Below are 13,201 nucleotides of genomic sequence, written 5' to 3'. Positions count from 1 at the left end.
CGGTGGGGGAAAACGGCTGAGCCAGTAGAAGCGGGGGCTGGCCTCTATCGGTAGCTGGATGATAATATGTCTGGACACGGATGCTGCTCACGCTGACAGGGCAGGGACGGCACAACACTTTGCCATTGATCAAGAAGCACTTGTCAATCTGTCAATCACGCTAAGTGCGCCTAATCAAGGCTAACTACTCCCGCTGCCACCGGCTGTGCTGCTACATGTGTTCACGGAGATCAATTTTCCATGACGTGATGGTTTATCTGCACGTTCTTAGGCTGACAGATCTCTTCAAAGCCGCCAGTCTTTCTAACTCTGAGTATTAAGGGATACATAAGAGCGATGCTGGATCACATGACACCAATCAGCGTGTTAGCAATAACAGCTCCCATTGATTGTTCTAGTCATATTAATTAGACTGACAGGAGACTGATTGCTTAATTATTAATTAACCTCACAGAGCGAGTCCTGGCGTCTTGTCACACTGTATGGACTTTAGTGACAGTGGCACCATCCTCGCAGATATACAGCTTTAGACCTCTGGAGTTTGCTGGTCTGAATAAATCAAAAACAGTAAAATATCGAGTCAGTTGATTATCTATTAAAGAGTCAGTAAGAGAACATTAAAATCTCAAGTGATTAGTCAACTATTAATGATGTTTTGACTAAAAATAATTGCAACTATTTCGATAATTACTGGCATTCAAGGCCATTAAGAACAAAAAGCCACTTTGTGCTTGAAAATCCTTCCATGTGAGCATTAAAAACTGAAACACTCTGGATCTTGGACTTCTGAACAGTCAAAACAAACAAACTGAAGGTCCCACTTTAGTAAATTAAGAAACTTTGCTGTCAATTTCTTGTTTTTCAAACATTTTACTGTGTAAACAGTTAACCAAAGACAAAAAATAATGAGCAACTAAAACAAAAGATCATTAGCGGCAGCTGTTAAAACGGCCTTACTGCCTCCTCTTTACATACGCCTACACAGAAAGGAGCAAAAACACTGGTTCAAATAATCATTTTCCATGAGTGTAAGTAGATCGTGTGAGCCAAAAGCTCAGGCTTCAGATGCTCTAAATCCTAGTTCACCAACAGGTGGATTGCGGTCTAGATCAGGACATGGATCTATTACTAGATTCTGACGGGCCATCTCCATTTTACTCTGCCCACCTTTTCTCATATTTACGGTACAGTTCTGTTAATTTGAGACAAAGGATGATCTGAGGGAGTCTCGTATAGCATAAACCAAATATTTTGAACTGAATCATACAAAGCTATTCTAGCGACTCCAAAGAATAAAAATATGGATCTTAAAAAGAATATAATAGATCGCCCTTGATACACAAGTACAAAAATTTCATCAGATTTCATCCAGATTTCTTTGATTTCTTTCTTTTCCTTTATTAAAGGTGATTTTATGTCTGGTAAGCATGTCAGGCATCAGCAGTCTTTACACCTCTTCTGATTTACCTCGTCATCGTTGACCAGCTCCTTCTTGACGACCTTCATGGCATAGATGCGCTCAGTCTTTTTCAGCTGTACCAGCAGCACCTTGGCGTAGCTACCTCTGCCGATCACCCGCAGCAGGTCAAAGTCGGCCAGGCCCAGACTGGAAGTCGATTTCCCTGTGTCTCTGCTACTCCGTGCCTACGAGGTGCAATGTAAAAAATAAAAAGGTAAGGAACCCCAGTGATGGGGCCAAGCACAAAATACTATCGTAGCAAAAACATAATGAATTCAACTCTGAGCCGATTAATCACGCATCGTTTTGGCTCTGACTTTCTCAAGATAATTTTTTTCCACTGAACTATTGACAGAGCTGATGAGTTGGTTTGAGCACGAGTGTGATTTCCTTTGGGTGATTTTGTAAATGATATTAAAAAAGCTCCCAGCACCACTTTTAGGCAATAAATCTTAGTAATGACTTTCTTGTCTCGATTTAATACCATCATGCTGCTACCATTAGATCAGGCCCTGGCTGTATTATAGTCCTCCTTCTCTGTAAACATGACTCCCACCTTCACCGTTTCCTCGCCCACCTTCTCTGCTCTCTTGTAATCTATCCTGTAGTGAACCGTTTCGACTACCTATCTATCTAACATCCCTTCACGTGACAACCCCATCCCCAGAGTCACACATGGAGCTGAAGATAAAAGAGGGCAGGCCGAATGATGTTATCTCAGTCTATCGGCGTCCAACTCAATTCAGTCTTTATCCATTTCCAGCTCTCCTGCCTCATCCAACAATCCTCCCTACCAACCTCCAAACTGCATCCCTGGCCATTAATCAGCCTCTGGTGTTAAGAGCTGTGATAAAAGGTTACTTTATTAGCTCTACCAAAGGAAATCAATACCAACACCACTACACGGGTGCCTACGTCTCCACGCTCTCTGCATCCAGCATGCACAGCAGGTGAAAGAAGGATCACCCAAATCCTCACAGATGAAAACCTGCTTCCAATTACAGATGATCTTTCTCCCTCTCACCCAAACAGCACCAATTTCTAAATATACATATATCCATCTAGTCAGCATGACAGGTTTGACAGATTATGAGTCACGTATCAAGAGCGTTTGAAAAGATTTCTCTCTCACCTCTTTTTCTTCTCCATCGTAAGTCAAGCTTTCTCTGGAGTCTTTATTCTGAGGGCCTGCAAAAGAGAGGGGGGGGGGGGGGGGGGGGAGAGAAGTGACAGACAGACAGAAGGCGAGGGGGAGGCAGGAGAGGAAAAAGGAAAATGGGAGAGATGAGAGAAAATAGGTGAGAGACAGTCACACGCTTTGTTCACAGCTCTGCAGCACCAGAGCAATTTCTCTCTCCTTGGTTCGAAAAGAAAACAGCCAGTTTGTATTGACCCTTGTTTAGCAATACAACAAAACCAGACCATTTTGTGAATACATAAGTAGGAAAGTATGCCTTTACACCTTATAAATTATTTTAATGTTAATCAAGCCACAATATCAGTAAAGCAAGGACATCTGCACTTCAATAATGGCAAACTGAGCTTTAGGTGCCCCTCAGCAAACAATGATCCTAACCTCTTTCAAAGTTCTCAACCACTCGACTGCACCTAAATCTGGAGCTGCTGGTAAGCTCCCAAAATCAGCTGATCAACGTGTAGTCCAGGTTGTCAAGCTCCTTGCTGAGTTCGGTGTTATCTAAACACTGGCAATAAAATAATGGGCACTCAAAATCAGCTCCACATTTTGTTCCTAATCCCCGGGATTACACATGGTGCGAGTCTGTGGCGTGTTTGATTTATGCTTCAGTGGGAAATTAAGATTAAAATTAACCTTCTGTAACGTTGGGTCAACTTAGCCCGCAACTATTGTGACTGACCTGCTCAGCATTGTTGATTTCTCCTGTTCATTTCACCGCAGTTTTTAAATTTATCAATGAAAGAAAAAAAAAATCATCACCCTAGTATAAAGAATAACCATGGCATCAATATAAAGACTCACAAAACTCAGCAAATTCCTAGAGGAAGACTGCTGAAACTATCAGGATTGATGTAAGAGAATGTACAAAGAATTAAATGAATGTATTTTCCCCCGGAAAAACCTGACTACCACAAAGAGTGGGGATCCAGGGAAAGCCCTAGTATTTTATTTGGCTAGCACCACATATAAAACACTGGGGACACACCCACACGATAAATAACATGTAATACACCAGTATGTGTAAATGCCGACGACGCCGGTCACTTACTAAGGCTACATCGTAGGCTCAACAAAGACTACACAGAACTCTAAATCAGGTCTTAGTCTGCATGAGGTCTTTTATTTTAAAAACAAAACCAAACTGACTTCCCCTCGTGCTAATTTGCACACAGGCTTAATCAAAAACTGACTCTGTGTACATCTTTCATGACGCAGAGCGGAAAGACATTTTTGGGATGCTTCTGAAATGCCCTGCAGTGCTTCTGGTGGATTACAAGTGCTGTCTTAGGGTGTGTTGCTGCACCCACTGGAATACAGGGTGCTCTTACGGGACCACTGAACTGTGGTAAAAATAATAATTACTTTAAATCTAGTGAGTGTTAAGATTATTTATCACATACCTCAAATTCTGAAACAACAGGCATTTACTGTTTGGTAGTGTGCTTCAAACCTAGTCTCTACCTGAGCTAATACAGCCTGTGCGTGGGTGCATGTTCGTGCATGTGTGTGTTCGGGTGGTTGGGGGTGGTACTGCTTTAAAAAAAAAAAAAAAATCTAAAGAAAAATTGTTTTATCTCAGCAGTCTTATTTTCAAAATTACTGCAAGTCGCAGCTGGAGCCGAAATTAAATTTCGGTTAATTGCAGAGCCCTACCATTGATGCATTAAATTAACATGATCACATTATAACATTTATAGTTTCATATTGCATCTCCACTCATAACCGAGTTGGGTGGATAGTGCTACTCTAACAGGCGCAACCTAACATAACCCAACTTAACCTGCCCAATGCCCAGCGGTGATGGCGTCAGTCATCAGTGATAACGCACGAACGCACTGTGGAGCCGTCTTACATAACTGAGCCTCTGAGGCTAATTTCACAGACTATATTATGTAAATTAACAGAGAAAACTGTGCTTTAAAACTTGAAATGATTTAAATGTGTGTGTTACCTGGCTGTTCATGTGGGTCTAGCTGACTCGGCTGTGTGCTGGGCATCATTGGATCCTACAGAATAACATCCATCATTAAAGTACAATCAGCACAGAGACAAACATTCAGTGTGTATTTGATTAATTGATGGTAACAGATCTCACATGGATCATCGGTCTGCCGCACTCTACTGTCGCCAGTTTATGGCACTTCTTGTGAACCAGCAGCTTGCAGTTGATGCATTTGTAGCCTTGTCTTCCCAGACCCCAGATTCGGTCTGTACAGATGGCGCAGTGGGCTCGCTGCTCGGGTGGGCGAGAGGAGCAAAAATCATTATCATAATCAAGTACACAGAATAATCCAAAGAGTGGCACAGAGACAACAATGACTTCTGAAACATGAACGAGTCTGCTCGTCTAGAATCAACCCCCTTACTACTTTAAAATCACTGAGGTTTAAAACTTCCATTAAGCCACTGCAATATTTAGACACTAATGTACAAAACAGAAGGGAAATAAAGGATGTATCAAAAAGAATGACACAATTACATGGAAGATTGCAGTAATTTTAAAATACATGGTTGTGCTCAATGTGCCCCCCTCTGGACACTCGGCACACGTCCATATGATAGTCCAACCCGTCCCATACGTTTGCAAGCATGTCTGGAGTCACTGCTGTTGTTATGCTACCTACCAGCAACCACATGAAAGCTCCTCTAAACAGTATGTATTTCGATTGTTACTGGTGAACTGCTGTTGAATTAAAGCACGTTAGATGATCAAAAACAAAAAAAACCACTTAAAAATACGCATAGCAGTGCAGAGAACTACACAATTCATTACGTCTCACCCTGTTGAAGCGTTTGGCCTGAAAGGCGTGACCGCTGGCATAGTAAAGCTTTCTCCAGCGTCGAGCTCCACGGCGATATATCGACTCTGTGGAGGGAGGGGAGAAAAAAAAGGCATCCAGCTTCACACGTGTGATCGGACAAAAATGTAAACTTTCTAAATTCACAACCATATTTGAAACACCACCATCACAACACTTTCTGCAACGTTTTGTGGATTTTCTGTGTAATCTTGTTTGTTGAAAAGTGCTAAAACTGTTTGAGTTAAAGTTTATAAATGTGGTTCGATACTCTCTCTTTGATTTTTAAAAAGGTAAAAACATTGAATTCATTTCTTGCATGTCAAGTCAAAGCTGTGAATCAATTGGCATCTCTTATGACTTTTAACCATCAATGTGTCTTTACTGGCTCTCCTGCATGAAATAAACTTCAGTGAATTTGAACCACATTATTCAGTGTGATTATTCCACTTCTTCACTCTGGAAAAAAGTGGCAGAGCCTCATTATGGCACGTTCTGCGGTAGGACTACACCTATGAGAGGATGTAGTCTGTCATGTCTCTTGGTGATGAAAAGGATTTTATGAGTGTATAATCACCTAATCTCACACAGTGACCATGGTAACAGACAAAAATATCATGTAGTGTGAGCCTGACACTGTCTCACAGCTTCATAGGCAGCCATTGAATCACATTGTTTGTAATGGAGGTGGATGTTTTTCTAAATTATAGAAAAACAGAGTGGCTCTGTGGTGTAGCAGTTAACCCATTTGCCTTACATGCAAAGCAGACTGGAAGGAGACACAAACCCAGCCTTAGAGGTCATAAGCTTTCTCCTTGTGCTGAGCCCAAGCTTGTATATATCGGAGGGTTATGGCATCCGGTATAAAATCTAAATCAAACCACCACAGGGATCATTCTGCTTTGGCTGAAAGTATCTTCATACAGTAAGGACATCCCATCTCCTGCACGCATGTATTGCTTTTAATTTTCAGTTATGTAACTGTTGTGCTGTATTTTCACTTGGATAAACCTACAGGCCTTTCACTGTACACCGAGGTTACTCAAACATGACTTCCTGTCCTCAGGAGACAATTTGTGCACACATCATATTCAAATGATAATTTATTTTCTGCAACTGTACTTCGTTTCTATGCTTTTACAAACTTCTGTTTCTCTGCACAGACTCGTTAAGCGTCCTTACTTGGACCCAGACATTGAACAGTCTCCATTACACCACTGTGCCGTTTTAAGGTTTCCTTGGTGTGTGATAGATTTGAAATACAAGTTAATGCATTTAACTTGTATTTCAAATCTATCAATCCTGCATGGATTGTTCAGCTGCTAAAAATGAGGTAAAAATAAAGAAAGAAAAGGTTCAACTCACTGTCTTCTCCCGGACAAGGCATGCCAGGTTTCTCTGGTACACAGGGGAACACTGGAAAGAAAAAGGATGACTAACTTTAGACAGTCTTAAAGTCAGACATTTCTATCATTGTCACGGTGAACCTGTAGCAAAAGGAAAACTTCTTTTCAGGTGTGTATGATGTGTATTTGTGTATGATACTACACAAACTGGGAAAAGACAATTTTTATCAAAGTCGACAGCAGAGACCGCTCGAGTTACGAGGCGTGGGCTACAGCCAAAGAGCTCGTTAACAAGCAGACCTGGTGGCCCCTCACGAAGCCCTCAGTTCCTCTCCTAAACATCCCCCTTCATGTGTCACTCATCCTCTTTCAGTCATCACACTTGAATCTGCTGCACTCTTGACCCGCCACCTCTGATTATATTAAATCTTTACATTATCCACAGCCCCAGGTTTTATACTGAAACACACACAGCCTGCCAATCAAATCTACCCACATATACAACCATCGCCCCTCAGCCTGGACTCATGAGGTTGTGTCTATGTCAAACAGATTAAGCTTAGATGGTAAACTAGCTGCGGGGCCCATAAACAGTCGTCAGCAGCAGAAGTAATGCTGTTTCACAGTTCAGCGGCACATTAAACATATGTTTGGATGCCTTTTTGTTGTATGCATTATTTAGCCATCTGTGATCAGACATAAGCAGAAATGTACATGATTACTGATGCATAAAAAGCAAAAAGAAAAGAAAGAAAGAAAGAAAACTACAAGCCACCGGACAGATGTTTAGGTTGACTTTTTGTTATGTCGGTTTTAAGCATTGCAGTTGCACTAGTAAATTTAATTAACATTATCACTTTACTGTCAAACACTGTCTGCAGTCAGGCATGCTCTGCTGGACAAACTATATGATTTCTTTTTCTTTATTATGTGCTGCAAAAAATAATAGTTCTCATAGAAATGTGTTGTAGCCATGACTACAGCCTGTTTGATATGGGATTTTTATTGCAGACACATAGATTTTTTCCTCAGAGATGCACTAAACAGATTTTTCTAACATTTGTTACGTGTTGTTATTTAAAAGTCCTTAAAATAGAAAATAGGATCATACACTTTAAAATTAATGTTATTTTATTATCACAACAAGTCATCGATTACTCATTTACGCTCCACCCAACTCTGCTTGCATGCTGGTTGTTTCCAACAGGGAAGGTGGAGATCGCAAACTACACAACATCAATACTCATAACATGGTTGACGGCCGTTTCTTCTGTCTCATTTTTACCTTTTACTTTAATTTTCCTTTTACTGGTTGTTACAAATGCCAATCTATCAGCAAATAGATCACATCGGCCGATGTGGTGGGTGGCTGGCTCTTCGAAGATCACCCCACCCAGCTCGAAAATAGGAAAGAATCTCAAACTCCAACACTGAAAATTAACAAATAATGAACACTGCTGCTTGTCAGAAGATGTTTGCAAGGCTTTTTTGTAAAAACGTGGGAGGTTTCTGTGAATTCATATCCAAAGACAACATAACTTGATATGGACCGGATAGTGTGTACTAGATCTTTGGCAAACGAATATTACACAGTAACTTATTGTGCAAAATCACTTTGTCAGTGTCTTTCACGTCCCATGGTCTATTTTGATGTTTTTATATCTAAATCGTTAAAAACTCTGAAATGCTAAAAAGGAAAAAAAAATGATATTGCTTGCAGATAAGTGAGTAAAGCAAGGAAATGTTTTTCATTCTGACAAGAAAAAAATCTAAATATATTAGGATCTATTATTGCAGTGAACACAGGCTCACAATAAAAAAAGGTAATTCTGTTCTAATTCTGTTGTCTTGTGCCTAAAGTGCTTGTAATTATAAACTAAAAACAACATTAAGGACTGACGCTTTTCACTCTGTAAAAGCAGGAGAGCCTGATTATGAAGGAGGACATTAACTACTAATAAGTCAAACTGTGGCAGTCTGTGTTGGTACTGGCTGTCAGCCACGATCCAGGCCTGAGGGCTGTTCTACTGTAGCTTAATGACCAGAAATGGAACAAACAGTAATGCTGCCAGTTTGGCTTGTTATAAAAAAGCCCAACAGGGAGGTGAGTAGACCACTGGGAAAGCAAAGAGTCAACAATAACAGGCTTTTCTTAGAGTTATTACAGAACTGGTCTGAATTAACATATTTCTAACAGCAGCATACAGGAACACGCGCTGAAAGTGTAGATGTAGCCGAAAAAAGAGAAAAAAAGGACTTGTGTGAAAAGCAGAAAGGCTCACCATGGATAATGAGCTCCGAGTCTTTGTTGAGTTCATAGAGACGCAGAGCTTCCTCCAGTTCCAGTTGCGACGATACAGTGCAGGGGTCACCTAGCAGCGGAGGAGAGACCAGATGTCATTCACCACATTTACATGAACACAAGAAACCAAAGTTACTGGGAGTAATCACACGTGGGAGGACAATAGAATATTTTTACTTCCTTTGCAGTAAAACTACTTGCAGAAAGAAAAACAACATTTATTAAGTTTCAATGAGCTTCCTCTTTAGAAAGAAAGAAAAATAAAAATTATGGTGTAGAGTACATAATGTACACCTTTTTTTCCTATGTTTCTAGAATAGATACTAGCAATAGAGATTAGAAACACAGAGACACATAAAGCCAATCTCAATCTCCCAAGCCATCAAAAAGGTTTTTGTAGATTTTGCACATTTAAGTGGATTTCTTTTTCTAATTTTACAAAATAACCCTGCTATAGTCTGGCAGGGAGTAAATCTGGTGTTTTATTAAGAGACAAAAATGTTTATGAAGGGGCAAAAATTAGCACATTTGTCTCATCACAATGATCTTGTTTTAATAATTAGTGGAAGCCAAAATTGTTACTGGAATTTAATTAGTTAATAGGTGTGTCTGAACGCCCCCTCTCCTTTGTTCTTTCAAAAATATCAGCATTTCATTTTCTAGATGCAAATATTAAAGCCTGCTTAGAAATATAAAAAGGAAACCACGGCATTTAAGATGTGGCCGTAGGAAAATCCACAAAGTGGATGCTAATTTTTTTACATAGAACAACAAGGGAAGCAGCTGCAAAGGACAATTAAGAGGTAGGTAAACTGTATTTCCAGTAAACGGTGCAAAAGGCTGTAAGAGTTAAAGGTGAACGAAACAGCGGGGCAGTTTGACATTTAAAATACAAAAAAATTCACTCTAATCGTAGGTGTGATACAAAACGCAACACATGAACTTTTAAGTAAACACTGAAAGTGTGTGGGTGTGAGCAGACGTCGATGATGCCATTTCGAACATTTTTATTTTTAATTGTACATGCCTATTTGTGCAGTGATCAATAATTAAAATGCCACTCAAACACAGATCTAATTACTTCCTCATCATTTACAGGAAAAGTCCAGGGTCACTCGTGAGGAGGCTGGGCAAGGCGACGCTCAATTCTGCTCTTACCGCTCGACCCGACCGATCACCATAAAAAATTTTTTTTTTTTTTTTTTTTAAATGCTGATAGTATAAATAGCACAGGAATGGAAACTATGACACATTGTGCAAATTTAAAATGATACAAACTGCTGGAGGTGGATGTTGAATTAGTGGGTGGACTGCAGCAACTATTGTGTCAAAGGTAAACGTGACAGTCTGGTTTAATCAGTACAGACAAAGTTTTGGTTTCAGGAAGAGGACAGAAGTTACGCTTTGTTTATCAGGTTTATTATGGGGTTGTTGTTTTTTTTAATGGGTTCATCAGGTTTATCATGTTTCCTGAAAATTTCAACTAATCTGGGCTTTAAAACATAGTGAAGAATTTTCTGCTTTTCAAGTTCATGGACAAAAAGGTGACGTATTAAAATGCTTTGTGATATTGAAAGATTTAATTGTTTAAGCTTATTCAAGCATGTCTTGTACAGTGTATGTAAGGAGCGCCCTTGATATTTATGGCTGCAATTAAAATATTTTCATTACTGCTTCACTGGATTGACAAATGAGTCATTTGTTATAAACACAATTTCCCAAAGCCCAAAATGATTTATTCAGGTTGCTGGCTCTCAACTCTTTATCTCAAGATCAGCCTACTGGTTTAAGTGTAATTGTTAAGAAGCCATTTTTGTGTTTACAAGAAAAGCCACCTACATACAGAAGTCACCTTAACTTCTGAAGCCCACTAGGAGCAACCCTTGGCGTTCTTTTCTGAACTGAGACGTTTTTATCATATTTCAGGTAGGTCTGGGTGATATATCCAATATACACGATGTATCGCAAGTTTTTCACGTACAATGGTGAAAAAGACTATCGTAACCATTGAGTATAAAGTGCCATGGCCATATTAAACTTTCTGAAAGTAATTCACTGAGTTTTGAAATTAAGGGTACAAGGGAAGGTTGTTAGATGTCGTTTTTATGGATTAAAGACTTAAACTAATTCAGTACTATATTTTGTTTATAGGCAAACTGAGTGTCCGAAGTGGAGTATTTTTAAAAACACACATCAGCAGCAGGCAGACATACAGACAAACTCCAGGTCTATTCTGTAATTATAGCGACGATGACCTGAGTTCATGGTGTGCACTTTGGGGCAGGAGGAGAGACAGCAAGCACAGAGTACGTAGTAACAACATCAAGCAGCTTTTCTGCCTCGCACAGACTAATGACTCCAGCGACTTTACGTGGGTGGCTATCAGTGGGAGCTGATCTGAGTCTAATGAGTTTGAGCAGGCCGACCTTCTCCTGAGTGGAATGATCTGATGGTTCCATCTCCATCTTTCCTATGACACAATGACTTCTGCCAAATAACCCGCTGACAAAGGACTGAATCAGCCTGCATACATCTGGACTGACAAGACGTATGCAATGGTAATGGAATGCAGTGGTAATGACATATGTGCTGATGTGAGCCTGCGCTCATCATATGCTGCCAAATTCAACCCGTGGCTCCTAAATCATATTTCTATAATGGTTGTTTTTCCATAAGTTAATTTGTGAAAAAGCCCCAGCTTTGATGGCTGTTCACCTTAAGGTGGAGGCAGCAGTCTGATTAGAAACGTACCTTCCTCATCAATCCACTTCATCGTGAAGAGCTGGTCGTTGTCCATGGAGCACATGTCCTTCACCTCCCCATACAAGCCTTCGTACGAGATGGACGGTTCAAAATGTGTGATCATGATGTCCCTGCAGGAAAGAAAAACAAGTATATTATTTAACTTGAAACAATCAGACATACTGGATCAATACCAACCACAGAGTCAATATTTGACTTTCCTGCCACTCTAACATTTTCTATTAGACGCATTCACAGCCAATAAAAGTCATTCAACTAGATTAATTTCAGTATTAACTATTTAGACCAAGGCCAAATAAATAAAAACAAATACAGCTACAACATATCACTTTTAGGGGTGTGATGTGACCATCATACATTGGTTTCTGAAGTCCTATACTGAAACCCCAAGACTGGCATCTCCATATCTACTATCCTCATCTTTTGAAAGTGGCTGCGACCAACAAAGGGCAGAGCTGACTGTACTGCACTCTCAGTAGTTAATGTCTTTGATAGCCAATGAGTATGTCCTGGATAATCATCTCTGATGCTTAGAATAAAAATTTACACCATAAAATATCAGGAACATATTTAGAGAAGTGAAGCTTTCAAGTTCTTTTTGCAATTATAGCTATCGCCCCCTGGTGGTCATCAAAAAGAATGCAGGTCTAAGGTACTTCTCAGATGCCTTCAAATTTCAGACCCAGAAGTTGGGCCCATATTTTATACAGCCGAGAACCTCTGGAGTTAAAAGCGAATAAAGAAAATGATAAGCCAAAAGCTGTAGTACTTCTAAAGGCCATATGAGGGTGATTCCAAATGTGAGCCAATCACCATAGACTCACATGTTAAAATGCCTAAACTTACAGTATTAGAAAGCATGTCTACAGCCTACACGACATCTGCCCCCTTCATAAAACTATAACTCATCCATCTGGATACTAAATATATCTGGAAAACAATGTATGATTTAATGTAGAGAATCATTACGTTGCTACTTTGTACAGACAGTGATGCTGAAAACATGCAATGTAATCTTATCTATATCCATCCATAACCAGCACAGTACACTGTTCTGCACTGTTCTGTATTGTTTAAGAAACAAGTTTCATAAGCAGAGAGGAAAAAAAGTTGTGGGTGCAAACCGAGTGCAGACACTATTTATTGCTTATTATATGTCATTATATACCTCTTGTTAATTTCCACAAACATACAAATGGCCTCCTTAGTCAACAAATCTGAATGACTAGCGTTTCAAATCTGAATATCAGTACATGCATAGATCCATTCTCTGCAACATGGATACAATATTATGATCCACTTCACAGACATCAAATATTGTTACTAAGGCTGCTG

At 39.8% G+C, this 13,201-nt stretch overlaps 1 protein-coding gene across 1 annotated transcript in view; it reads right to left on the bottom strand.

The window, feature by feature from the left end:
- Positions 1-13,201, bottom strand: part of prkci (protein kinase C, iota) — a 45,119-nt gene that overhangs the window by 19,112 nt on the left and 12,806 nt on the right. The window contains exons 2-9 of the mRNA XM_026149056.2: positions 11,855-11,976; positions 9,084-9,173; positions 6,821-6,871; positions 5,438-5,523; positions 4,753-4,890; positions 4,609-4,663; positions 2,592-2,647; positions 1,468-1,644 (exon numbers count right to left, since the gene is read on the bottom strand). Coding sequence (XP_026004841.2) covers positions 1,468-1,644; positions 2,592-2,647; positions 4,609-4,663; positions 4,753-4,890; positions 5,438-5,523; positions 6,821-6,871; positions 9,084-9,173; positions 11,855-11,976 — 775 coding nt within the window. The remainder of the gene's footprint in view (positions 1-1,467; positions 1,645-2,591; positions 2,648-4,608; positions 4,664-4,752; positions 4,891-5,437; positions 5,524-6,820; positions 6,872-9,083; positions 9,174-11,854; positions 11,977-13,201) is intronic.

The sequence above is a fragment of the Astatotilapia calliptera genome, chromosome 18 (assembly GCF_964374335.1).
Source record: "Astatotilapia calliptera chromosome 18, fAstCal68.1, whole genome shotgun sequence".
NCBI lineage: Eukaryota > Metazoa > Chordata > Actinopteri > Cichliformes > Cichlidae > Astatotilapia > Astatotilapia calliptera.
Note: the sequence above shows the minus strand (reverse complement) of the source record. Positions and strands in the feature narration are given on the sequence as shown.